The sequence below is a fragment of the Jaculus jaculus genome, chromosome 8 (assembly GCF_020740685.1).
Source record: "Jaculus jaculus isolate mJacJac1 chromosome 8, mJacJac1.mat.Y.cur, whole genome shotgun sequence".
Lineage (NCBI taxonomy): Eukaryota > Metazoa > Chordata > Mammalia > Rodentia > Dipodidae > Jaculus > Jaculus jaculus.
This window is the reverse complement of record NC_059109.1, coordinates 115,658,054-115,680,451: the sequence shown is the minus strand read 5'-3', so window position 1 is coordinate 115,680,451 and position 22,398 is coordinate 115,658,054. Positions and strand designations below refer to the sequence as shown.

Sequence of the window (22,398 nt, the reverse complement as noted above, 5' to 3'; positions counted from 1 at the left end):
TTTGAGGTTTGTTGTCACTCTAGCAAAGCTGACCCAGAACTCAGTCTGTACTCCTAAGCTGGATTTGAACTCACAACTTACCTTTTCCTCCTGAATGGTGGTTTTAGTGCTGTGTATTGCCAAGCCACACCTAGCATTTTTATAATTAAAACTTTCTACTTAATTCTATAAGGTTTATTCTTTGAATTACTGTTTCCTTTGAGTGAATTATAACTGTCTCTTGTTTTGTATGGCAGCAGCAGAGCCTATAGTGAAAACAGAAGGTGGCCAAGATAGCCATGACGACAATGACAAGCCTGAACCATGGGTATGATATCTTCAAATTTAAAATCATGTATTTATGCATGTCTTATGTCCAAAATGTGCATGTGGCAAATGTAAATATACTTGAGATTGCCCTATAGGTAATTGATGGCAAGTTATGATTTATTTTGGGAGAATTTTAGCACATGCCATGTTGTTAAACTACTGGGAAAGTCTGTAATAATTTTCATCTGGACATCATCTTTCAGGGGCTCTACAAGTTGTCTTGATGATAAAAATCTGCATCTCATTTCTATCAAAGCATAATATTGCTCAAAAAATTAAGATGAGTATGAAGTCTGGTGACTAAATTTTTATGTTGGATTCAAGGCAAGCTAGTTTTGAGGGCCAGGAAATTGAATTTATGTTAAGGGGGATTCTTGCATATGCATCAAAATTGTTGTTTTGATAATCAGTCATTATGTACAAACTTATAAGCCATATCTTTTCTTCTGCATTCTATTTTGCTACACATATGAATACATGCTTATGAAACATGCCCTTGTGAAGTGGTGGCTGATGCTTTTAAAATAACTACTCATAACCAAAATGTCACCAAAAATACTCCTCACTGTTTCCAGTAAGTGAGCTTAAATTGCTTCTGAGTACCCTACACTATTTTAATTTATCCAAAGTACTAAAAAGTTTTGTGTTTTGGGCAGTGTTGTCATTGGTGCATGAGGCCTTTGTGAAAATCTTTTATGTGTTTTGACTTGGAATCCATTGCTCTTTATTCATTTTTTTTTTTGCCAGTATATACATTTTGATTGAATCTCTAAGTTTACATTATGAAGTAGTATAAAAAAGTTCTCTATAATATTTTGCACAGCTACAGTAAAATACTAGGGACAGTGTAAAACTTACAAAGGATTACCTTTCTCAAAAACTAAGATCAAATAAATAAGTTTCATTTAACTCATTGAATTTTCCAGTTGACTTTTCCTTTATAATAGTAATAAGCTCTAGTTAGTTATATAAGTTTCAGTGTCAAGTCTTATCATTGTCGCTGATGTCTTTAGATCTCTGAACACTATTTCAATTAGTATCTACTAATTTCACTTCAAACATGAGTTTTGCATTTGGTGGAATTTTGGCATCAGGCTGTCCTTTCCATAAACCCATTTTGGTTCAATGTATAGTGGAGCCTTTTCTCCTTTATTCATTGTCAAGAGAGCTTCATCCCTGCCTCTGATAACTTTGCCTACTCCAACCTTAAAACTTCAAGGCTTGGCATTTTTCTTCTTCTTGAGCTTGTTTTAATATTAGTATCAAAAGCCATCCAGTCCTGTAGTGTTCCTGTGTACCAACACTGAACAGCCTCTCCCTTTTTTGGTAAAGTTTGTTTTATGTCCTTTCTTAAAAAAAGATTTTGTATATTTTGGTGGAACCTCATCCAGTCTCCACAGACTTCATAACTTTTGGTTTATCTTCTCTAAGCTTCACATGTTTCACTTGGCCATACTTTCAGTACCTGTGAAATGCTTACTTTCAAAGAGAAGGCTATAGGCTGTACCCAAATGGTCCTGATTAGCTGTTTTTGCTACATTTTTTTATATTTCCTAATAATGTGTGCTCTGCAAGAAACAACTCTGAACTGTGATCCTGCAGACACTTGACAATGCCCTTCTTGGGCCACTGCTCAGTGCGCAGCTGCTCCACTATCTGTGCCTGCTGTGGCACTTGTGAGACGTAAGCCCATTCGAAGACATGAGCACATGCCAAACCCTAATGTGTGTGAGGCTATCTCCGACGTGAGAGATGCATATCAAATATAGGCTTTTGTAGTCATGCCTGGCATTCAAGAATGGCAGAGTAAGCAATGTGAACATGATCACTTGTGTCCTGGCAATGAAGAGAGATTAATCTCTTTGAAACTGGGGCGGAAAGAATGTCAGAGTCACGTGTTGGGTCAGGATATGCAGAGACATTTATCGTACCAATAACTGTGGGCTAACTCCACAATACACGACCCATTTACATCAACAAGGAGGGGCTATTGGGAGGGGGTAGGTCATGAATGAGCCTAAACAATGGTACCAAACTGCCTGTATTTGCTGAAAAGAAAACTAATAAATTTTAAAAAATAAATAAAATAAAATAACAAATAGATGTTTTTATGCTTCTTTTGCACTCTGTCATGGTGTATAGCTTTGAAGATCTTTCTAGATTGGCTGAGACATACACAGTAAATCTAAACTATAGATCATTTTATTTAAAATTCATATGATTACTATCTTTAACACAGTGTAGACTCCATTCCAAATTTTACATTCCCTTAAAATTTCTCTGAGAAATACCCAGGGTCTTCATTTTTCACTCACTATGAAAAGGAGCTAGTACTGCTTGACCTCCTCTAGTCGATCACGGCCTGCGGCTGTATCTCTCCCTTTCCACACATAATCTTTATAGTTATAGAAGGAACTGGTTTTGGATTTGTCCCAAATGATTAAAATGGTAGCATAGCATGTATTCTTATACAGGATACTATATGGATGAAATTATAAAAGTAACCTGATTTGGGCTGGAGAGATGGCTTAGCGGTTAAGCGCTTGCCTGTGAAGCCTAAGGACCCCGGTTCAAGGCTCGGTTCCCCAGGTCCCACGTTAGCCAGATGCACAAGGGGGCGCACGCGTCTGGAGTTCGTTTGCAGAGGCTGGAAGCCCTGGCGCGCCCATTCTCTCTCTCTCTCCCTCTATCTGTCTTTCTCTCTGTGTCTGTCGCTCTCAAATAAATAAATAAATAAATTTTAAAAATATTTATAAAAAAGTAACCTGATTTGTTTCAGAAGACACTGTAATGTTTGATGTTGTTAGCGATTTCCTTTTCAATACACATTTTACTATCATCATTGTGTTGCAAGTTTTCCCTTGGCTTGCCACAGTTGCTTCCTATGGTAATGTAGGCTGTACAGTGACAGGAAACAGATTTGATATTGATGACCTATTTGACTGATCCCCATTAAATAAGTGTGGTTTTCAATGCTGCATCTCTTATGTTGATATATTGGATTAGCATTATGAAATATGAATGTGTTTGTAGATATGTATAGGAGATTCATAAGGCTCTTTTTAAAATCATATCTGCAGAGCACTTCTGAGTCAATTTCTGAGATTAAAGAAGATTGTCATATGACTATTCATCAAATCCAAAAATTTATGACACACTTTTCACAAATAAAGGGTAAGAACTATACTTAAATAAAAATTGTTTTCATGATAGTATGACAATGAAATCATTTTGAAAATAATAAGTTGCAATTTCTGATAGTTATGAAGCATTACCCTAAAAAATTTTGGACAAATATACACATTTGGCCATAACTTGTTCTTTCATTTCCTTTGATCTCTTTCTGCCTCCGTTATGTCCTTTACAACTCATTTTCATATTTTCCCCTATATACTTACACCCACCTATCTACATTGTTATATATATATTTTTTACTCTGAGTACACATGTTAGCATACTCTTGCACAATCATGACATGTGACATCTTGGGAAGCTTTTCATAAATCTCTTACTGACCTCTTATAAAATCCAGAAACAGGGCTGGAGAGATAGCTTAATGGTTAAGGCATTTGCCTGTGAAGAAAAAGGACCCAGAATCAATTCCCCAGGACCCACGTAAGCCAGATGCACAAGGGTACATGCGTCTGGAGATTGTTTGCAGTTGTTAGAGGCCCTGGTGTGCCCATTCTGTCTCTGTCTCTGTCTGTTTGCAAATACATAAAAAAAAAATAAAATCCAGAACCAGGAATTTAGGAATCTCTCCATAAAGTATTTTTGAGCAAATAAATTTAAACCACTCAAAGACTGTTGAAAAGGAGTTTAGCAACATGAACAGAGCTGTAGTATTGTAGAAAGAACATATATAATAGCATAATCAGTTATGTCTTCTTGTGTCAGACTGAGTCATTGATAGACATAAAACAAACAAGATAAGAATTATTATATTTGTTTCAGTCTGGTTACATATATTTGGAAATATTGACTGAAAAATTCATGATGAAATTGCTTTTGATTTGCCTTATTGTGTTTTAAAGAGGTTACAGTGAATAATGTAAGGTGACAAGTGACTATGACATTTTCAAAATGTTCATCTTGATTGTACATTGAACTTGAGCAGATATATTTGTGTATAAATCTTTGTAATCATTGTCTTTGCTGAACCATTTCACAGCTAGGGACTATACCAGTGACATGTTTAAGGTTATGAAAATTGGAAGTATCTTCTAAATATTTACATATTCAAATAAGGTTCATGAATGAGGAGATGGCTTAGCAGTTAATGTGCTTGCCAGTGGAGAGTAAGGACCCATGTTTCTCTCTCCATATCCCATGTAAGCCAGAAGCCAAATGTGACCCAACCACAATCATGAAAGTTAGCTCATGCACACAAGGTAGTGTACACATCTGGAGTTGGCCTGAGGTGGCTGGAGGCCATAACACACCAATTCTGCCTTTCTCTCCTGTGCTCTGTATTTCAATCTCCCCGCTCCCCTTCTGGCACATATAAAGTAAAAAAAAAAAAAAAAAAAAAAAAAAAAAAGGCCAAATTTCTGAATTTGCTTCAAAAAACAATGGAAAACTAAAAGTTCAGATTCATTGTAAATCATATTTATGGATACAAATTTTATTACAATTAAGTCTTTTTATACTGTAATTATTTTGGTCCACTTTTATGCATGCAATGAATTTAACTGAAGTATTCTTTTTTTGTTTGTTTGTTCTTTTCCTAGAAACATCAACAGTCTGTGCTGTGGCACCAGAAAGGCAGAAAACCAGTCATGGAGACAGTGAAATGGATATACCAAGGGTATGTAATATTCAGTTTTCAAACTAACCATATACTGTGTATTCACTTTCAAAATTTACTGTAGACCTATGTAAATGCACGTGTCTTGGTCTCATAAGATAATGCATGCCAGTTTAGCTTTGCTTTTGGACAGATCTATCTCATTGCATGTTGGTAGTGTGTTGCCAGAGCTCGTATTCAACAAGAGCCAAAGATCACCTTTCAGTGGCTTTGCAATTTGTATAAATGCATAACATCTCATTAAGAATAAGTTCAGAATCAAGTCTGATGAGTCAGTTCCTAATACGAAATTATGGGTAAGTAGCATGTGATAGTCTTGAATTAAAAAGAACGGCTTAGTGTTCCCAGTGCTCAAATTTGATGTTTTCATATAATCAATGATTAATTGCAAAGTTAAAGAAGGAATCTTTTCTTGTGCATTCCATTTCATTACACATATGAGTTCATTTTTATTAAACGTCCACTTGTGAAATGGTAGCTGTTGCTTTTGGTTGCTTTCAAAATAACTCCTCATATCCACAAATGTCATAAAAAATATTCTACACTGTTGCCAGTGGGTGACTTAAAATTGTGTCTGAGTACTCTGCACTATCTGAATTCACATAAGTACTTAAAAGTGATTTGTTTGGCCAGTGTTCTCATTGGTGCATGAGGCCTTTGTGAAGAACTTTGATGTACTTTGACTTGGAATCGATTGTGCTTATATCACAACTTCTCTATGATAGATTTTAAAAGCTCCATATAGGGCTGGAGAGATGGCCTAGTGGTTAAGCACTTGTCTGAGAAGCCCAAGGAGCCCAGTTCAAGGCTCAATTCCCCAGGCCACATTAGCCAGATGCACAAGGGGGCACATGCATCTGGAGTTCATTTGCAGTGGCTGGAGACCCCTGCACGACCATTCTCTCTCTGTCTCTCATTCTCTCTCTGCCTTTCTCTCTGTGTCTGTCACTCTCAAACAGGTAAGTAAAAAATGAACAAAAAATCATTTGAAAGCTCCATATATCATGCAGAGCCTATGATATTGTAATGATAATACAAAATATGCAAGTAGGTAAAACAGTAATTTTTTTACTTTCACACTTTGTTTCTATTTATTTTTATTATTGTATTAGAATATGTTTTACAAAGTGATGGGCTTAAGTACGTTCTCATACATGCATACAATGAACTTTGATCATATTAATGCCTCTATTACTCACACTCATACTTGCACATGACAAGCAGACAGAGAGAGAATGTATGTGCTGTTAGTGCAGTGTGAAGTTTGAATTTCTGATTCAGATTAAGATTTTCCACTTGTGAGACATAAGCCTATTTGAAGACATTAGCACATGCCAAATATATTAATATGTGTGAGGGAATCTCTGATGTAAGAGAAACATTTGGAACATAGGTATTGGGAGGTCATGTCTGTCATTCAAGAATGACAGAGTAAGGAATGTGAACAAGATTGCTTCTGTCCTTGCAATGAAAAGAGATTAGTAAATGTCATATTTAGAATAGCAAATAGATGCTTTTATGCTTCCTTCTCACTCTGCCATGGTGTATACCTTTGATGATCTTTCTAGATTGGCTAAGACAAGCAGAGTAAATCTAAACTATAGATCATTTTATTTAAACATAATATGATTTCTAGCTTTAAAGCTGTTTCTTTACCATTATTATTTTGCCCATGGACGTTTTCCCTATTTCTCTTAGCTTGCCACCCTTGCTTCCTATAGTTACATAGGCTGTAAGATGACTGGAAACAGATCTGATATTGATAACCCTTTAGACAGGTCTCAAATAAAGAAATATTGTTTTTAATACCTGCTTCTCTTATGATAAATCTTTATGATTTAGTAATATGAAATATGAATGCTTTTTATATATGCATAGGAGATTTAGAAACTCTTGGCTTTCACATTAACAGAGTATTTCTGAGCCTCTTTCTGAGAAGAAAAAAGACAGTCATATAAGTATTGCCCAAAGACCAAAACAAACAACACATTCACAAAGAAAAGGTAAGAACTGTACTCAAACAGAAATTGGTTTCATGAAACTTTGACCATGAAACTATTTTGAAAACATTACAACATAGGCACTAGTGGGAAGGCTATTCTGAAAAATTTTTGTCAAACTCTACATATTTGGCCATAAATTTTATTCCTTTACTTTCAGTATCATTCTGCTGCTAGTATGTCCTCTACCACTGATTTTCATATTTTCTGCTATAGACATACCAACCTATTGATGTCTTAATGAATGTTTTCATTCTGAGTACACATGTTGTCATGCTGTGCACCCACAGACAATGTACCATGTCTTGTAAAGCCATTCCTAAGCCTATCATTGAGCTCTTTTAATATCCAAAGCCTGAATTTAGAAACTTCTCTATAAATAATTGTTGAACAAATGAATTTCAACCACTCACACACTGATGAAAGGATGGTTAGCAATATGAACAGAGCTGTCATAGAGAGAACAAAGAAAGATAGCATAATCCGTTATGCCTTCTGTGTCAGACAGTCATTGATAGACTGGGATACTAAAAGGTCCTATTTCCGTTTCTCTCAATTTATGAGCATAGGGGAAAAATTGACAGAAAACTTGATGACAAACTACATTTCTTTTGCCTTTTTCTGTCTCAAGGATGTCATAGTAAATAATATAAGATGACATGTCACTATGATATTTTCAAAATGTGCATCTTGGGGAATTATACATTTAACCTGAGATGATGAGCTTATGTAGAGATTCTTGTAACCATTCTCTTTTCTGAATCATTTCAAGACTAGGGATGGTAGCAGTAACATGGTTAAATTTCAAAAATTAAAACAATATAAAAAGAATTACATATTCAAATAAGGTACAGATTATTTAAAAGTCAAAGTTATTAATACAAATTTACTACAATTAAAGGTTTCTATTAAGTTTGTGGGTGCAATCATTTTCATGCAATTCAGTTGAAGTATCCATTTCTTTTTCTAGAAGTATCAGCAGATTATGCTGTGAAACCAGTAATACAGAAAACCAGTCATGGAGATAGTGAAATGGATATATCAATGGTATGGAGTATTCAAATTTCAAAAGTATATACTGTATACTCACTTTCAAATTTTACTGCAGACCTATAAAAATGCACATTTTTTAGCCTCATAATGTAAGGCATTCCAGTTTAGTTTTACTTTTGGACAGATCTGTCTGATTACATGTTGGTAGTGTGCTGTCAGAGCTTCCATTGACTTTCAGTGGCTTTGCAATTTTGCTTTCTGATAATCTAACCCTTCATTTGTATAAAGGCATAAGATATCATTAAGAAATGAGTTCAAAATCAAGTCTGATGACTCAGTTCCTAATAGGAAATTGTGGGTAAGGAGCATGTGATGGTAAGGATTTCAGGTGAATGGGTCAATATTCGTAGTGTTCAAACTTGATGTTTTCATATAATCAGTGATTAATTCCGAAGTCAACACTGAATCTTTTCTTGTAGTTTTTAGTTCACTGTGCTGTGTCTCTTGTCTTCAAGAATGTGTATTTTAAAGTATTTACTACACTATTGAGGCCATTGAAATTAAATTTTAACAAATAATTCTCAATTGGGTATTGTGCTGCATGCCTTTAATCCCAGCAATTGGGAGGCAGAGAGAGGAGGAGAGGTCTGGGCCTGAGGCCAGTCTGGATCAAAAGAACGAGATCCAGGTCAGCCTGAACTACATTAAGATTACAAACATCCATATCTATACATATCTTTTGAAGTGTGGAGAGGAAATAGTACTTTATATTCTTTATCATATCACTTTTTGTAAATGTTGAATATATTCCTGTTTATTTTTCTATGTTCTGTTTTGTAGCCTTAAGAAGTGTTTGAAACATATCTGAATGTATAAAATAAGCATAAATGCCCTACATGGTGCGATGCTGCATTATATATAAAACTGTGTGTATACATTAAATTTTGTCTGTTGAAAAAAAAAAGATTACAAACATGACCTGCTATGTTTGAGCACAAGTGGTGTATTCTTTGATATTATAAACTATATCTTGGGAACATATTCTTTCCCAACAGCATTGTATTAAAAAATTTGCCTTTTGCCTACCTAATTTAGTTCCTTTGGTTATTACGTGGATAAGGGAGAAAATGAAGATGACTTTAGTAACAATTTTCACAGCATTTGATTGAAGAAATGTGACTTTAAAATACTTGTTCCTTTTATTTTGAAGAATGGGGTTCTTTTGAAATATGCAACATGATACTGTTAGTAGCTCTGTATAGATTTTGTGAAACACTTTTCTTCATTATGTTACCAGTGTATCCCTGAGTCTCTTTCTGAGAAGAAAGAAATTGATAGTATATGTGACACTTCTACTAAAGCAAGACAACAAATGGCCAATGAACAAGTAAAAGGTTAGATATATAATGATTAGTAACTCAGTTGAATGCTTTTATGATCATTCCCATTGGAAAACAGTGAAATGTCCTGTGATAAGGAGATATGGAGCCTTATCCAGGAGAATTTTCCTAAATCTACAAATTCCTCAATCCTTTCTTCCTCTTTTGGTATCAGTCAGCTTCTGAGCATGGTTTCTCACTCATTTTCCGTATTTTCACCTGTCCACTTCTATCTATCTATACCGATTGTCATGCATGCTTTCACACTGAGTGCACAACATACTCCATGCCATCAAGTACATCATGTGGTGGAGAGTGTTTGGATGCCATTTCTAGACCTCACACTGATCTGTTTTCTACTGCAGTACCTGATATTGAGCAAATCTCCATCAGTAACAAAACTGTACAGGAAAATGAAAATTAACCAGCATGAACAGGGACTTAGCATCTAGGAACCTTGCTGTGATCATGTTTAAAAAGTACCCAGACAGAATAACCAGTTATGTCTTTTGTGGAGGGATAAGTCTTCAACAATGTAAAGCAAATGGGCAAATGGGGAACAAAAGAGTGTTTCATATCAAATCATTTTGAAATAAGAAAAAAATTAACAGAAATTTTGATGATTTAATTATATATTACTTATAAACTTTGTCTTGGTGGAAGTCACTATGAAATGCATGACATGACACGTGCCTGTGATATATTCAAAGTGTGTGTCTAGCATGTTGTTCATTGTTCCTCAGGTGCTAAATTTTGAATGGAACTTTGCAGTCATTCCTTTCTTGGATCATATTGGTTTCTAGAGTCTGTCTCAGTGATATTTTTAATGTTTCTGAACATAGAAGTGTCTTCACATTTCAGTTTAATGGAATGTCTGTTTTATGAAAGTAGTACATTTTTATTGACTTAATATTTCTCTGGAGGGTGGGCTCATTTTGGAAGTATGCTGTCCCTCTAAGACCGACCTAGAACTCATTCTGTACTCCTAGGCTGGCCTTGAGCTCACAAGAATCCTCTTCCCTTTTCTTCCTCAATGCTGGTATTAGTGGTGTGTGTCAACAAGCTGAACCTAGGATTTTTTATAATTAAAACCTTCTACTTAATTCTATAAAAATTTTTGTATAACTGTTTCATTTGAGGAAATTTTACCTTAGTGTATGTTTTTGTATGGCAGTACCAGAGCCTATAGTGAAAATAGAAGCCAGCCGAGACAGCCATGGTGACGATGACAAGGCTGAGTCCCAGGTATAAAATCTTAAAATTTAAAGTCATATATTTACACTTGTTTTGGGTTCAAAATGTGCATGTGGCAAATAAAAATATACTTGAAATTGCCCTACAGGTCATTGAGAACAAGTTACCACTTATTTTGGAAGAATTTTAGTGCATACCACATTCTTAGACTATTAGGAGAGCATGAAATAATTTGTGTCTGGGGCTGGAGGGATGGCTTAGCTGTTAAGGCACTTGCCTCCAAACCCAAAGGACCCAGGTTCAATTCCCCAGTACCACATAAGCCAGATGTACAAGGGGGCACATGCGTCTGGAGTTCGTTTGCAATGGCTAGTGGCCATGTCGCACCCATTCTTTGTCTGTCTTTCTCCTCTCTATCTCTCTCTCTTTCTGCTTGCAAATAAATTAATAAATAAAAATTTAAAATAACAATAATAATTTACATCTGGACATCATCTTTCTGGGGCTCTACTAGTTGTCTTTATGATAAAAAAAATAGGTCTTCATTTCTATCAAAGCATAAAGTTTCCAGAAAATTAGAATGAAAATTTGTCTGGTGACCAAATTTTCTATCCTGACTTCTAGGCAAGCTAGTTGTACAGGTTAGGAAATTGAATTGATGTTAAGGGCAGATTATTGCCTATGGGTCAAAATTTGTGTTCAGATAATCAGTCCTTTACCACAGACTTAAAGGCCCCATATTTTCTTTTGCATTTCATTTCACTACACATACAAAGGGCACATATTTTTAAACATGCCCTTGTGAAATGGTGGCTGTTGCTTTTGGTTGCTTTTAAAATGCCTCCCCATATCCACAAATGTCATCAAAAGTATTCTACACTTTTGCAGTGAGTGAGTTAAAATTGCTTCTGAGTACTCAACACTGTTTGAATTCACATAAAGTACTTGAAAGTGATATGTTTGAGCAGTGTTCTCATTGGTGCATGAGGACTTCGTGAGGCTCTTTGATGTGTTTGCAGTTGGAATTCATTGCTCTAATGTTACATCTTCTCTATGATAGACTTCAAAACTCCACATATCATAAATGGCCTATGATATTATAATGATTATATAAAATATGCAAGCAGATAAAATACAGTAAAATTTTTTGAGCCCTGTGAAAAAATTGAGATTACTTTTATCCAAACAGATTGAGAGAACATGTATATCCCATCAATGCAGTAAGAGAGTTATGTTTCTCATTCAGTATAAGAGATTGTACTTGTGAGATATGAGCCCATTTGAATACATGAGCACACAGCAAACATATTAAAATGTGTGAGGGCATCTCTAATGTGAGAGAAACATGTCGAATACAGGTATTCATGGTCATGTTGGTCATTCAGGAATGACAGAATAAGCAATGTGAACAAGATCACTTGTTTCCTTGGAGTGGTGAGAGATTAATCTCTTAGAAAGTGTACCTGTCATATTTAAAACAGCAAATAGATTTTTTTTTTTTGCTTCTTTCTTACTCTGCCATGGTATATAGCTTTGATGATCATTCTATATTGGCTAACACATGCATAATAAATCTAAACTATAGATCACTTTATGTAAACCTAATATGATTTCTAGCTGTAAACTGATTCTTTAACATTATTATTTTGCCTATGAAAGTTTTCCCTATTTCACTTAGCTTGTCACAGTTGCTCCTCTGGTTACATAGGCTGTAAGATGACTGGAAATAGGCTTCATATTGATAACTCTTGTGACAGGTCTCTCACAAAGATTTGTTATTCTGAGCTGGAGACATGGCTCAGAGGTTAAGGCACTTGCCTGCAAAGCAAAATGACCTGAGTTTGAATCCTCATTACCCACATAAAACAGATGCACAGAGAAGCACATGCCTCTGGTGCTCATTTGCAGTGGCTAGAGGCCCTGGTACACCCATTCTATAGGTCTCTCTCTTTCACACTGTCTTCTTGCAAATGAATTTTTAAAAATTTAAAAAAGAAATGTTGCTCTGCATATCTGCTTCTCTTATGATGAAGACTAGGTTATTTAGTAATATGAAATATGAATGTCTTTGTGTATACAGATAGGAGATTTAGAAACTCTTGTATTTCATGTTAACAGAGCATTTCTGAGCCTCTTTCTGAGAAGAAAGAACATGATCATATAACTATTGCTCAAAGTCCAAAACCTACAACACATTCAAAAATACAAGGTAAGAACTGTACTTGAATAGATACTGGTTTCGTGCTTCTTTGACCATGAAGCCGTTTTTGAAAACATTGCATTGCATGCGCTGATAGTTAAGAAGCATTACCTGAAATATTTTTGTCCAACTATACATATTTGGCCATAAAGTTTTCTTCCATTCCTTTCAGTATCATTCTGCTGCTAGTACGTCCTTGATCACTGCTTTACTTTCTTTATTTTCTCCTGTAGTGATATACCAACCTATTGATTATTTGAATGGATGTTTTCATTTTGAGTACACATGTTGTTATGCTGTGCACAAAATGACAATGTTCCATGTCTTAGAAAGCCATTCGTAGGCCTATGATGATATGTTACTATGATGTTTTCAAAATATGTATCTTGGGTAATTGTACACTTAACCTGAGATGAGCTTCTGTAGAGATTTTTATAGTCATTCTTTTCTTTCTGAGCCATTTCAAAGCTACAGAAGGTATAAGTCACATGTTTAAGATTCAAAAATTAAAAGAATCTCAAAAGAATTACATATTCAAGTAAGGCTCAGATTATTTGAAAATCAAAGTTATTAATAGAAATTTAATTACAAATAATGGTTTCTATTCCCTATTTTTTCAGTAAAATTATTTTCATACAATTTATTTAATTAAACTGTCCATTTTTATTCAGATGCATTACCAGATCATCCCGTAAAACCAGAAATTCAGAAAGCCAGTCATGGATATAGCAAAATGGATAGACCACTGGTATGGAGTATTCTAATTTCAAAACTAAATATATTGTATATTCCCTTTTAAAATTTATTGTAGATCTATACAAATGCACATTTTGTTGGCCTCATGATGTAATGCATGCCAGTTTAGTTTTACTTTTGGACAGATCTGCCTGATTGAATGTTGGTAGTATTGGTAGTCAGAGCTTGCATTTAACAAAAGCTACAGATCATCTTTCAGTGGCCTTGCACTTTTGCTTTCTGATAATCTTGGCCCCTGTTTGCATAAAGGCATAAGATTTCATTAAGAACGGAGGTAAAATCAAGTCTGAGGACTCAGTTCCTAATGGGAAATTAAGGGTAAATTGCATGTGATGGTCCGGATTACAAGTGAATGGATCAATATTCCCAGTGCTCAAACTTGATGTTTTTATATAATTGGTGATTAATACCAAAGTCAAAGGCTGAATCTTTTCTTGAAGTTTCTAGTTGACTGTGGTGTGTCCTCTCTCTACAAGAATGTGTATTTTTATGCATTTACTACTCATATGAGGTCATTGCAAATGGGTTTTAACAAATACTTCTCAGGTGTGGTATTGCATGCCTTTAATCCCAGCAATTGGGAGGCAGAGAAAGGATGAGAGATCTAAGCTTGAGACCAATCTGGATCAAAAAAATGAGATCCAGGTCAGTCTGGGCTACAATAAAGTTATGAATATGGCTTGCTACATTTAAGGGCAAATGGTGTATACTTTGATATTCTAAAATATTTCTTGGGAACGTATTCTTTATCAGTAGGGTTGTATTAAAAATATTTTCTTGAGCTGGAGAGATGGCTTAGTGGTTAAGCGCTTGCCTGTGAAGCCTAAGGAGCCTGGTTCAAGGCTCGATTCCCCAGGACCCACGTTAGCCAGATGCACAAGGGGCACACACATCTGGAGTTGGTTTGCAGTGGCTGGAGGCCCTGGCGTGCACATTCTCTCGCTCTCTCTGCCTGCTTCGTGTCACTCTCAACTAAATATATAAAAAAATGAACCAAAAATATGAATAATAATAAAATATTTCCTTGCCAGACGTTGTGGCGCATGCCAGTAATCCCGGCAATCGGAAAAGAGTGGGAGGAATATCACTGTCAGTCCAAGGCCAACCAGAGAAAACAAAGTGAATTCCAGGTCAGCCTGAGCCAGTGTGAGACTCAAACTTGAAAAGGAAAAAAAAAATTTCTATCACTTACCTAATTTAATTCCTTTGGTTATTGCATGGATAAAGCAGAAAATAAATATGACTTTAATAACAACTTTACCAGAAAACGATTGAAGAAATGTGATTTTAAATACATGTTCCTTTTATTTTGAAGATCAAAGCTTTTCAAGTATATGATATGATTCTATCTGTAGCTCTGAATAGATTTTATAAAACACTTTTCTTAATTACTATAGAAGCTTATCCATGACACTCTTTCTAAGAAGAAAGAAGATGATAATGTACGAGGCACTACTACTAATGCAAGACAACAAAGGTCAAATATACAAGTAAAAGGTTAGATCCATATTGATTACTAACCATGTTGAATGCTTTTAGATCATTACATTTGGAAAATAGAGAATTGCCCTGTTATAAGTAGACATGGAGCCTTATGCAGTAGGATTTTCCTATATCTAGAGATTCCTCACAATTTTCTTCCTGTAATGGTAGTATTCAGCTTCAGAGCATGGTTTCTCACTTAATTTCCATATTTTCACCTATTGACTCCTATGTATGTACACCTGTTTTCTTACATGCTTTCACACTGAGTGCACATCATGCTCCATACCATCATGTAAATGTTATGGACAGTGTTTGGATGCCATTCCTAAACCTCACATTGACCTCTTTTCTATTACGGTACCTGATATTAAGCAAATCTCCATCAATAACAAAACTGTACAGGAAAATGAAAATTAACCATTACTACTAGCATGAACAGGGACTTAGTATCTAGGAGCCTTGCTGTGATCATGTTTAAAAAGTACCCAGACAGAATAACCAGTTATGTCTTTTGTGGAGGGATAAGTCTTCAACAATGTAAAGCAAATGGGGAACAAAGGAGTGTTTCATATCACATTGTTTTGAAATGAGAAAAAAAATTTAATTTAATTTATTAGATTTCTTTTCAGCAAATACAGGCAGTTTGGTACCATTGTTTAGGCTCATCCATGACCTACTCCCTCCCAATGGCCCCTCCTTATTGATGTAAATGGGTCGTGCATTGTGGAGTTAGCCCACAGTTATTGGTAAGATGAATGTCTCTTCATATCATGACCCAACAGGTGACTCTGACATTCTTTCCACCCCCTCTTCCGCAAAATTTCCCTGAGCCATGTTGGGTTCATTTTTGGTCTGCTTCAGTGCTGAGGTGTTGGGGGCCTCGGAGGCTCTGGCTCTCTGATTTGGTAGGAGTTGATTTTTCTCTGTGTTGGTCTCCTTCCCCTTTGTGCTGGTATCCGATTCATCAGGAAAACAGCACCCTTGCTTGTTTCACCAATTTTCCTTAGTTTCAGTTGGGCCCCTTTTGAGGTATGATGGGGCAGCTCTCTCCTTAGGATCTGCATCTATCTGAAAAAGAGAAGCAAATGCTCCAATGGAGAGTAAGTTAGCACCCGGAAAATTGAGATAACACTTACTTTTTGACAGAAATATTGATTTCATTACATATTACTTAAAACTTTTTTCTTGGAGGAAGTCACTGTGAAACATGTGACATGACATACATCTATGATATATTCAAAATGTATATCTAGCGTGTTGTTCATTGTTCCTCAGGTGCTAAATTTTGAATGGAACTTTGCAATCATTCCTTTCTTGGATCATATTGGTTTCTAGAGTCTGTCTCAGTGATATTTTTAATGTTTCTGAACATAGAAGTGTCTTCACATTTCAGTTTAATGGAATGTCTGTTTTATGAAAGTAATACATTTTTATTTATTTAATATATCTCTGGAGGGTGGGTTTGTTTTGGAAGTATGCTGTCCCTCTAGCTAAGACCGACCTAGAACTCATTCTGTACTCCTAGGCTGGCCTTGAACTCACAAGGATCCCCTTACCTTTACTTCCTCAATGCTGGTATTAGTGGTGTGTGTCACCAAATTGAACCTAGGGTTTTTATAATTAAAACCTCCTACTTAATTCTAAAAAGATTTTTGTATAACTGTTTCATGTTAGGAAATTTTACCAAAGTGTATATTTTTGTATGGCAGTACCAGAGCCTATAGTGAAAATAGAAGCCAGCCGAGACAGCCATGGTGACGATGACAAGGCTGAGTCCCAGGTATAAAATCTTAAAATTTAAAATCATATATTTACACTTGTTTTGGGTTCAAAATATGCATGTGGCAAATAAAAATATACTTGAAATTGCCCTACAGGTCATTGAGAACAAGTTACCACTTATTTTGGAAGAATTTTAGTGCATGCCACATTCTTAGTCTATTAGGAGAGTATGAAATAATTTGTGTCTGGGGCTGGAGGGATGGCTTAGCTGTTAAGGCACTTGCCTACAAACCCAAAGGACCCAGGTTCAAGTCCCCAGCACCACATAAGCCAGATGTACAAGGGAGTGCATGCACCTGTAGTTTGTTTCCAATGGCTGGAGGCCCTGGCACACCCATTCTCCCTCTCTATCTCTCTGTCTCTCTATATATATCTATCTATGTATTTGCCTCTTTCTCTGCCACTCTCAACTAAATAAATAAAAAATGAACTCAAAATATTTAAAAATATTAATAATAAAATAAAATATTTCCTTGCCAGGAGTTGAGGCGCATGCCAGTAATCCCACCAATTGGAAGGCAGTGGGAGGACTATCACTGTGAGTCCAAGGCCAACCAGAGACAACAAAGTGAATTCCAGGTCAGCCTGAGCTAGTGTGAGATCCAAACTTGAAAAAGAAAAAAAAAATTTCTATCACTTACCTAATTTAATTCCTTTGGTTATTGCACGGATAAGGCAGAAAATAAATATAACCTTAATAACAATTGAAGAAATGTGATTTTAAATACATGTTCCTTTTATTTTGAAGATCAAAGCTTTTCAAGTATATGATATGATTCTATCTGTAGCTCTGAATAGATTTTATAAAACACTTTTCTTAATTACTATAGAAGATTATCCATGACACTCTTTCTAAGAAGAAAGAAGATGATAATGTACGAGGCACTACTACTAATGCAAGACAACAAATGTCAAATATACAAGTAAAAGGTTAGATCCATATTGATTACTAACCATGTTGAATGCTTTTAGATCATTACATTTGGAAAATAGAGAATTGCCCTGTTATAAGTAGACATGGAGCCTTATGCAGTAGGATTTTCCTATATCTAGAGATTCCTCACAATTTTCTTCCTGTAATGGTAGTATTCAGCTTCAGAGCATGGTTTCTCACTCAATTTCCATATTTTCACCTATTGACTCCTATGTATGTACACCTGTTTTCTTACATGCTTTCACACTGAGTGCACATCATGCTCCATACCATCATGTAAATGTTATGGACAGTGTTTGGATGCCATTCCTAAACCTCACATTGACCTCTCTTCTATTACGGTACCTGATATTAAGCAAATCTCCATCAATAACAAAACTGTACAGGAAAATGAAAATTAACCATTACTACCAGCATGAACAGGGACTTAGTATCTAGGAGCCTTGCTGTGATCATGTTTAAAAAGTACCCAGACAGAATAACCAGTTATGTCTTTTGTGGAGGGATAAGTCTTCAACAATGTAAAGCAAATGGGGAACAAAGGAGTGTTTCATATCACATTGTTTTGAAATGAGAAAAAAAATTTTAATTTAATTTATTAGATTTCTTTTCAGCAAATACAGGCAGTTTGGTACCATTGTTTAGGCTCATCCATGACCTACTCCCTCCCAATGGCCCCTCCTTATTGATGTAAATGGGTCGTGCATTGTGGAGTTAGCCCACAGTTATTGGTAAGATGAATGTCTCTTCATATCATGACCCAACAGGTGACTCTGACATTCTTTCCACCCCCTCTTCCGCAAAATTTCCCTGAGCCATGTTGGGTTCATTTTTGGTCTGCTTCAGTGCTGAGGTGTTGGGGGCCTCGGAGGCTCTGGCTCTCTGATTTGGTAGGAGTTGATTTTTCTCTGTGTTGGTCTCCTTCCCCTTTGTGCTGGTATCCGATTCATCAGGAAAACAGCACCCTTGCTTGTTTCACCAATTTTCCTTAGTTTCAGTTGGGCCCCTTTTGAGGTATGATGGGGCAGCTCTCTCCTTAGGATCTGCATCTATCTGAAAAAGAGAAGCAAATGCTCCAATGGAGAGTAAGTTAGCACCCGGAAAATTGAGATAACACTTACTTTTTGACAGAAATATTGATTTCATTACATATTACTTAAAACTTTTTTCTTGGAGGAAGTCACTGTGAAACATGTGACATGACATACATCTATGATATATTCAAAATGTATATCTAGCGTGTTGTTCATTGTTCCTCAGGTGCTAAATTTTGAATGGAACTTTGCAATCATTCCTTTCTTGGATCATATTGGTTTCTAGAGTCTGTCTCAGTGATATTTTTAATGTTTCTGAACATAGAAGTGTCTTCACATTTCAGTTTAATGGAATGTCTGTTTTATGAAAGTAATACATTTTTATTTATTTAATATATCTCTGGAGGGTGGGTTTGTTTTGGAAGTATGCTGTCCCTCTAGCTAAGACCGACCTAGAACTCATTCTGTACTCCTAGGCTGGCCTTGAACTCACAAGGATCCCCTTACCTTTACTTCCTCAATGCTGGTATTAGTGGTGTGTGTCACCAAATTGAACCTAGGGTTTTTATAATTAAAACCTCCTACTTAATTCTAAAAAGATTTTTGTATAACTGTTTCATGTTAGGAAATTTTACCAAAGTGTGTATTTTTGTATGGCAGTACCAGAGCCTATAGTGAAAATAGAAGCCAGCCGAGACAGCCATGGTGACGATGACAAGGCTGAGTCCCAGGTATAAAATCTTAAAATTTAAAATCATATATTTACACTTGTTTTGGGTTCAAAATATGCATGTGGCAAATAAAAATATACTTGAAATTGCCCTACAGGTCATTGAGAACAAGTTACCACTTATTTTGGAAGAATTTTAGTGCATGCCACATTCTTAGTCTATTAGGAGAGTATGAAATAATTTGTGTCTGGGGCTGGAGGGATGGCTTAGCTGTTAAGGCACTTGCCTACAAACCCAAAGGACCCAGGTTCAAGTCCCCAGCACCACATAAGCCAGATGTACAAGGGAGTGCATGCACCTGTAGTTTGTTTCCAATGGCTGGAGGCCCTGGCACACCCATTCTCCCTCTCTATCTCTCTGTCTCTCTATATATATCTATCTATGTATTTGCCTCTTTCTCTGCCACTCTCAACTAAATAAATAAAAAATGAACTCAAAATATTTAAAAATATTAATCATAAAATAAAATATTTCCTTGCCAGGAGTTGAGGCACATGCCAGTAATCCCACCAATTGGAAGGCAGTGGGAGGACTATCACTGTGAGTCCAAGGCCAACCAGAGACAACAAAGTGAATTCCAGGTCAGCCTGAGCTAGTGTGAGATCCAAACTTGAAAAAGAAAAAAAAAATTTCTATCACTTACCTAATTTAATTCCTTTGGTTATTGCACGGATAAGGCAGAAAATAAATATAACTTTAATAACAATTGAAGAAATGTGATTTTAAATACATGTTCCTTTTATTTTGAAGATCAAAGCTTTTCAAGTATATGATATGATTCTATCTGTAGCTCTGAATAGATTTTATAAAACACTTTTCTTAATTACTATAGAAGATTATCCATGACACTCTTTCTAAGAAGAAAGAAGATGATAATGTACGAGGCACTACTACTAATGCAAGACAACAAATGTCAAATATACAAGTAAAAGGTTAGATCCATATTGATTACTAACCATGTTGAATGCTTTTAGATCATTACATTTGGAAAATAGAGAATTGCCCTGTTATAAGTAGACATGGAGCCTTATGCAGTAGGATTTTCCTATATCTAGAGATTCCTCACAATTTTCTTCCTGTAATGGTAGTATTCAGCTTCAGAGCATGGTTTCTCACTCAATTTCCATATTTTCACCTATTGACTCCTATGTATGTACACCTGTTTTCTTACATGCTTTCACACTGAGTGCACATCATGCTCCATACCATCATGTAAATGTTATGGACAGTGTTTGGATGCCATTCCTAAACCTCACATTGACCTCTCTTCTATTACGGTACCTGATATTAAGCAAATCTCCATCAATAACAAAACTGTACAGGAAAATGAAAATTAACCATTACTACCAGCATGAACAGGGACTTAGTATCTAGGAGCCTTGCTGTGATCATGTTTAAAAAGTACCCAGACAGAATAACCAGTTATGTCTTTTGTGGAGGGATAAGTCTTCAACAATGTAAAGCAAATGGGGAACAAAGGAGTGTTTCATATCACATTGTTTTGAAATGAGAAAAAAATTTTAATTTAATTTATTAGATTTCTTTTCAGCAAATACAGGCAGTTTGGTACCATTGTTTAGGCTCATCCATGACCTACTCCCTCCCAATGGCCCCTCCTTATTGATGTAAATGGGTCGTGCATTGTGGAGTTAGCCCACAGTTATTGGTAAGATGAATGTCTCTTCATATCATGACCCAACAGGTGACTCTGACATTCTTTCCACCCCCTCTTCCGCAAAATTTCCCAGAGCCATGTTGGGTTCATTTTTGGTCTGCTTCAGTGCTGAGGTGTTGGGGGCCTCGGAGGCTCTGGCTCTCTGATTTGGTAGGAGTTGATTTTTCTCTGTGTTGGTCTCCTTCCCCTTTGTGCTGGTATCCGATTCATCAGGAAAACAGCACCCTTGCTTGTTTCACCAATTTTCCTTAGTTTCAGTTGGGCCCCTTTTGAGGTATGATGGGGCAGCTCTCTCCTTAGGATCTGCATCTATCTGAAAAAGAGAAGCAAATGCTCCAATGGAGAGTAAGTTAGCACCCGGAAAATTGAGATAACACTTACTTTTTGACAGAAATATTGATTTCATTACATATTACTTAAAACTTTTTTCTTGGAGGAAGTCACTGTGAAACATGTGACATGACATACATCTATGATATATTCAAAATGTATATCTAGCGTGTTGTTCATTGTTCCTCAGGTGCTAAATTTTGAATGGAACTTTGCAATCATTCCTTTCTTGGATCATATTGGTTTCTAGAGTCTGTCTCAGTGATATTTTTAATGTTTCTGAACATAGAAGTGTCTTCACATTTCAGTTTAATGGAATGTCTGTTTTATGAAAGTAATACATTTTTATTTATTTAATATATCTCTGGAGGGTGGGTTTGTTTTGGAAGTATGCTGTCCCTCTAGCTAAGACCGACCTAGAACTCATTCTGTACTCCTAGGCTGGCCTTGAACTCACAAGGATCCCCTTACCTTTACTTCCTCAATGCTGGTATTAGTGGTGTGTGTCACCAAATTGAACCTAGGGTTTTTATAATTAAAACCTCCTACTTAATTCTAAAAAGATTTTTGTATAACTGTTTCATGTTAGGAAATTTTACCAAAGTGTGTATTTTTGTATGGCAGTACCAGAGCCTATAGTGAAAATAGAAGCCAGCCGAGACAGCCATGGTGACGATGACAAGGCTGAGTCCCAGGTATAAAATCTTAAAATTTAAAATCATATATTTACACTTGTTTTGGGTTCAAAATATGCATGTGGCAAATAAAAATATACTTGAAATTGCCCTA

General features: G+C 35.9%; 1 protein-coding gene and 1 pseudogene across 1 annotated transcript in view; one reads left to right on the top strand and one right to left on the bottom strand.

Moving 5' to 3' along the window:
- The window catches only part of LOC123462897 (protein MLP1-like), a 146,199-nt gene that overhangs the window by 24,226 nt on the left and 99,575 nt on the right, over nucleotides 1-22,398 (top strand). The window contains exons 11-28 of the mRNA XM_045157064.1: nucleotides 237-307; nucleotides 3,390-3,483; nucleotides 5,040-5,116; nucleotides 7,029-7,119; nucleotides 8,087-8,163; nucleotides 9,407-9,503; nucleotides 10,663-10,733; nucleotides 12,801-12,891; nucleotides 13,554-13,630; nucleotides 14,670-14,768; nucleotides 15,036-15,135; nucleotides 16,833-16,903; nucleotides 17,386-17,484; nucleotides 17,736-17,835; nucleotides 19,534-19,604; nucleotides 20,087-20,185; nucleotides 20,437-20,536; nucleotides 22,234-22,304. Coding sequence (XP_045012999.1) covers nucleotides 237-307; nucleotides 3,390-3,483; nucleotides 5,040-5,116; nucleotides 7,029-7,119; nucleotides 8,087-8,163; nucleotides 9,407-9,503; nucleotides 10,663-10,733; nucleotides 12,801-12,891; nucleotides 13,554-13,630; nucleotides 14,670-14,768; nucleotides 15,036-15,135; nucleotides 16,833-16,903; nucleotides 17,386-17,484; nucleotides 17,736-17,835; nucleotides 19,534-19,604; nucleotides 20,087-20,185; nucleotides 20,437-20,536; nucleotides 22,234-22,304 — 1,556 coding nt within the window. The remainder of the gene's footprint in view (nucleotides 1-236; nucleotides 308-3,389; nucleotides 3,484-5,039; nucleotides 5,117-7,028; nucleotides 7,120-8,086; nucleotides 8,164-9,406; nucleotides 9,504-10,662; nucleotides 10,734-12,800; nucleotides 12,892-13,553; nucleotides 13,631-14,669; nucleotides 14,769-15,035; nucleotides 15,136-16,832; nucleotides 16,904-17,385; nucleotides 17,485-17,735; nucleotides 17,836-19,533; nucleotides 19,605-20,086; nucleotides 20,186-20,436; nucleotides 20,537-22,233; nucleotides 22,305-22,398) is intronic.
- On the bottom strand, nucleotides 1,339-2,613 carry LOC123462763 (annotated as a pseudogene).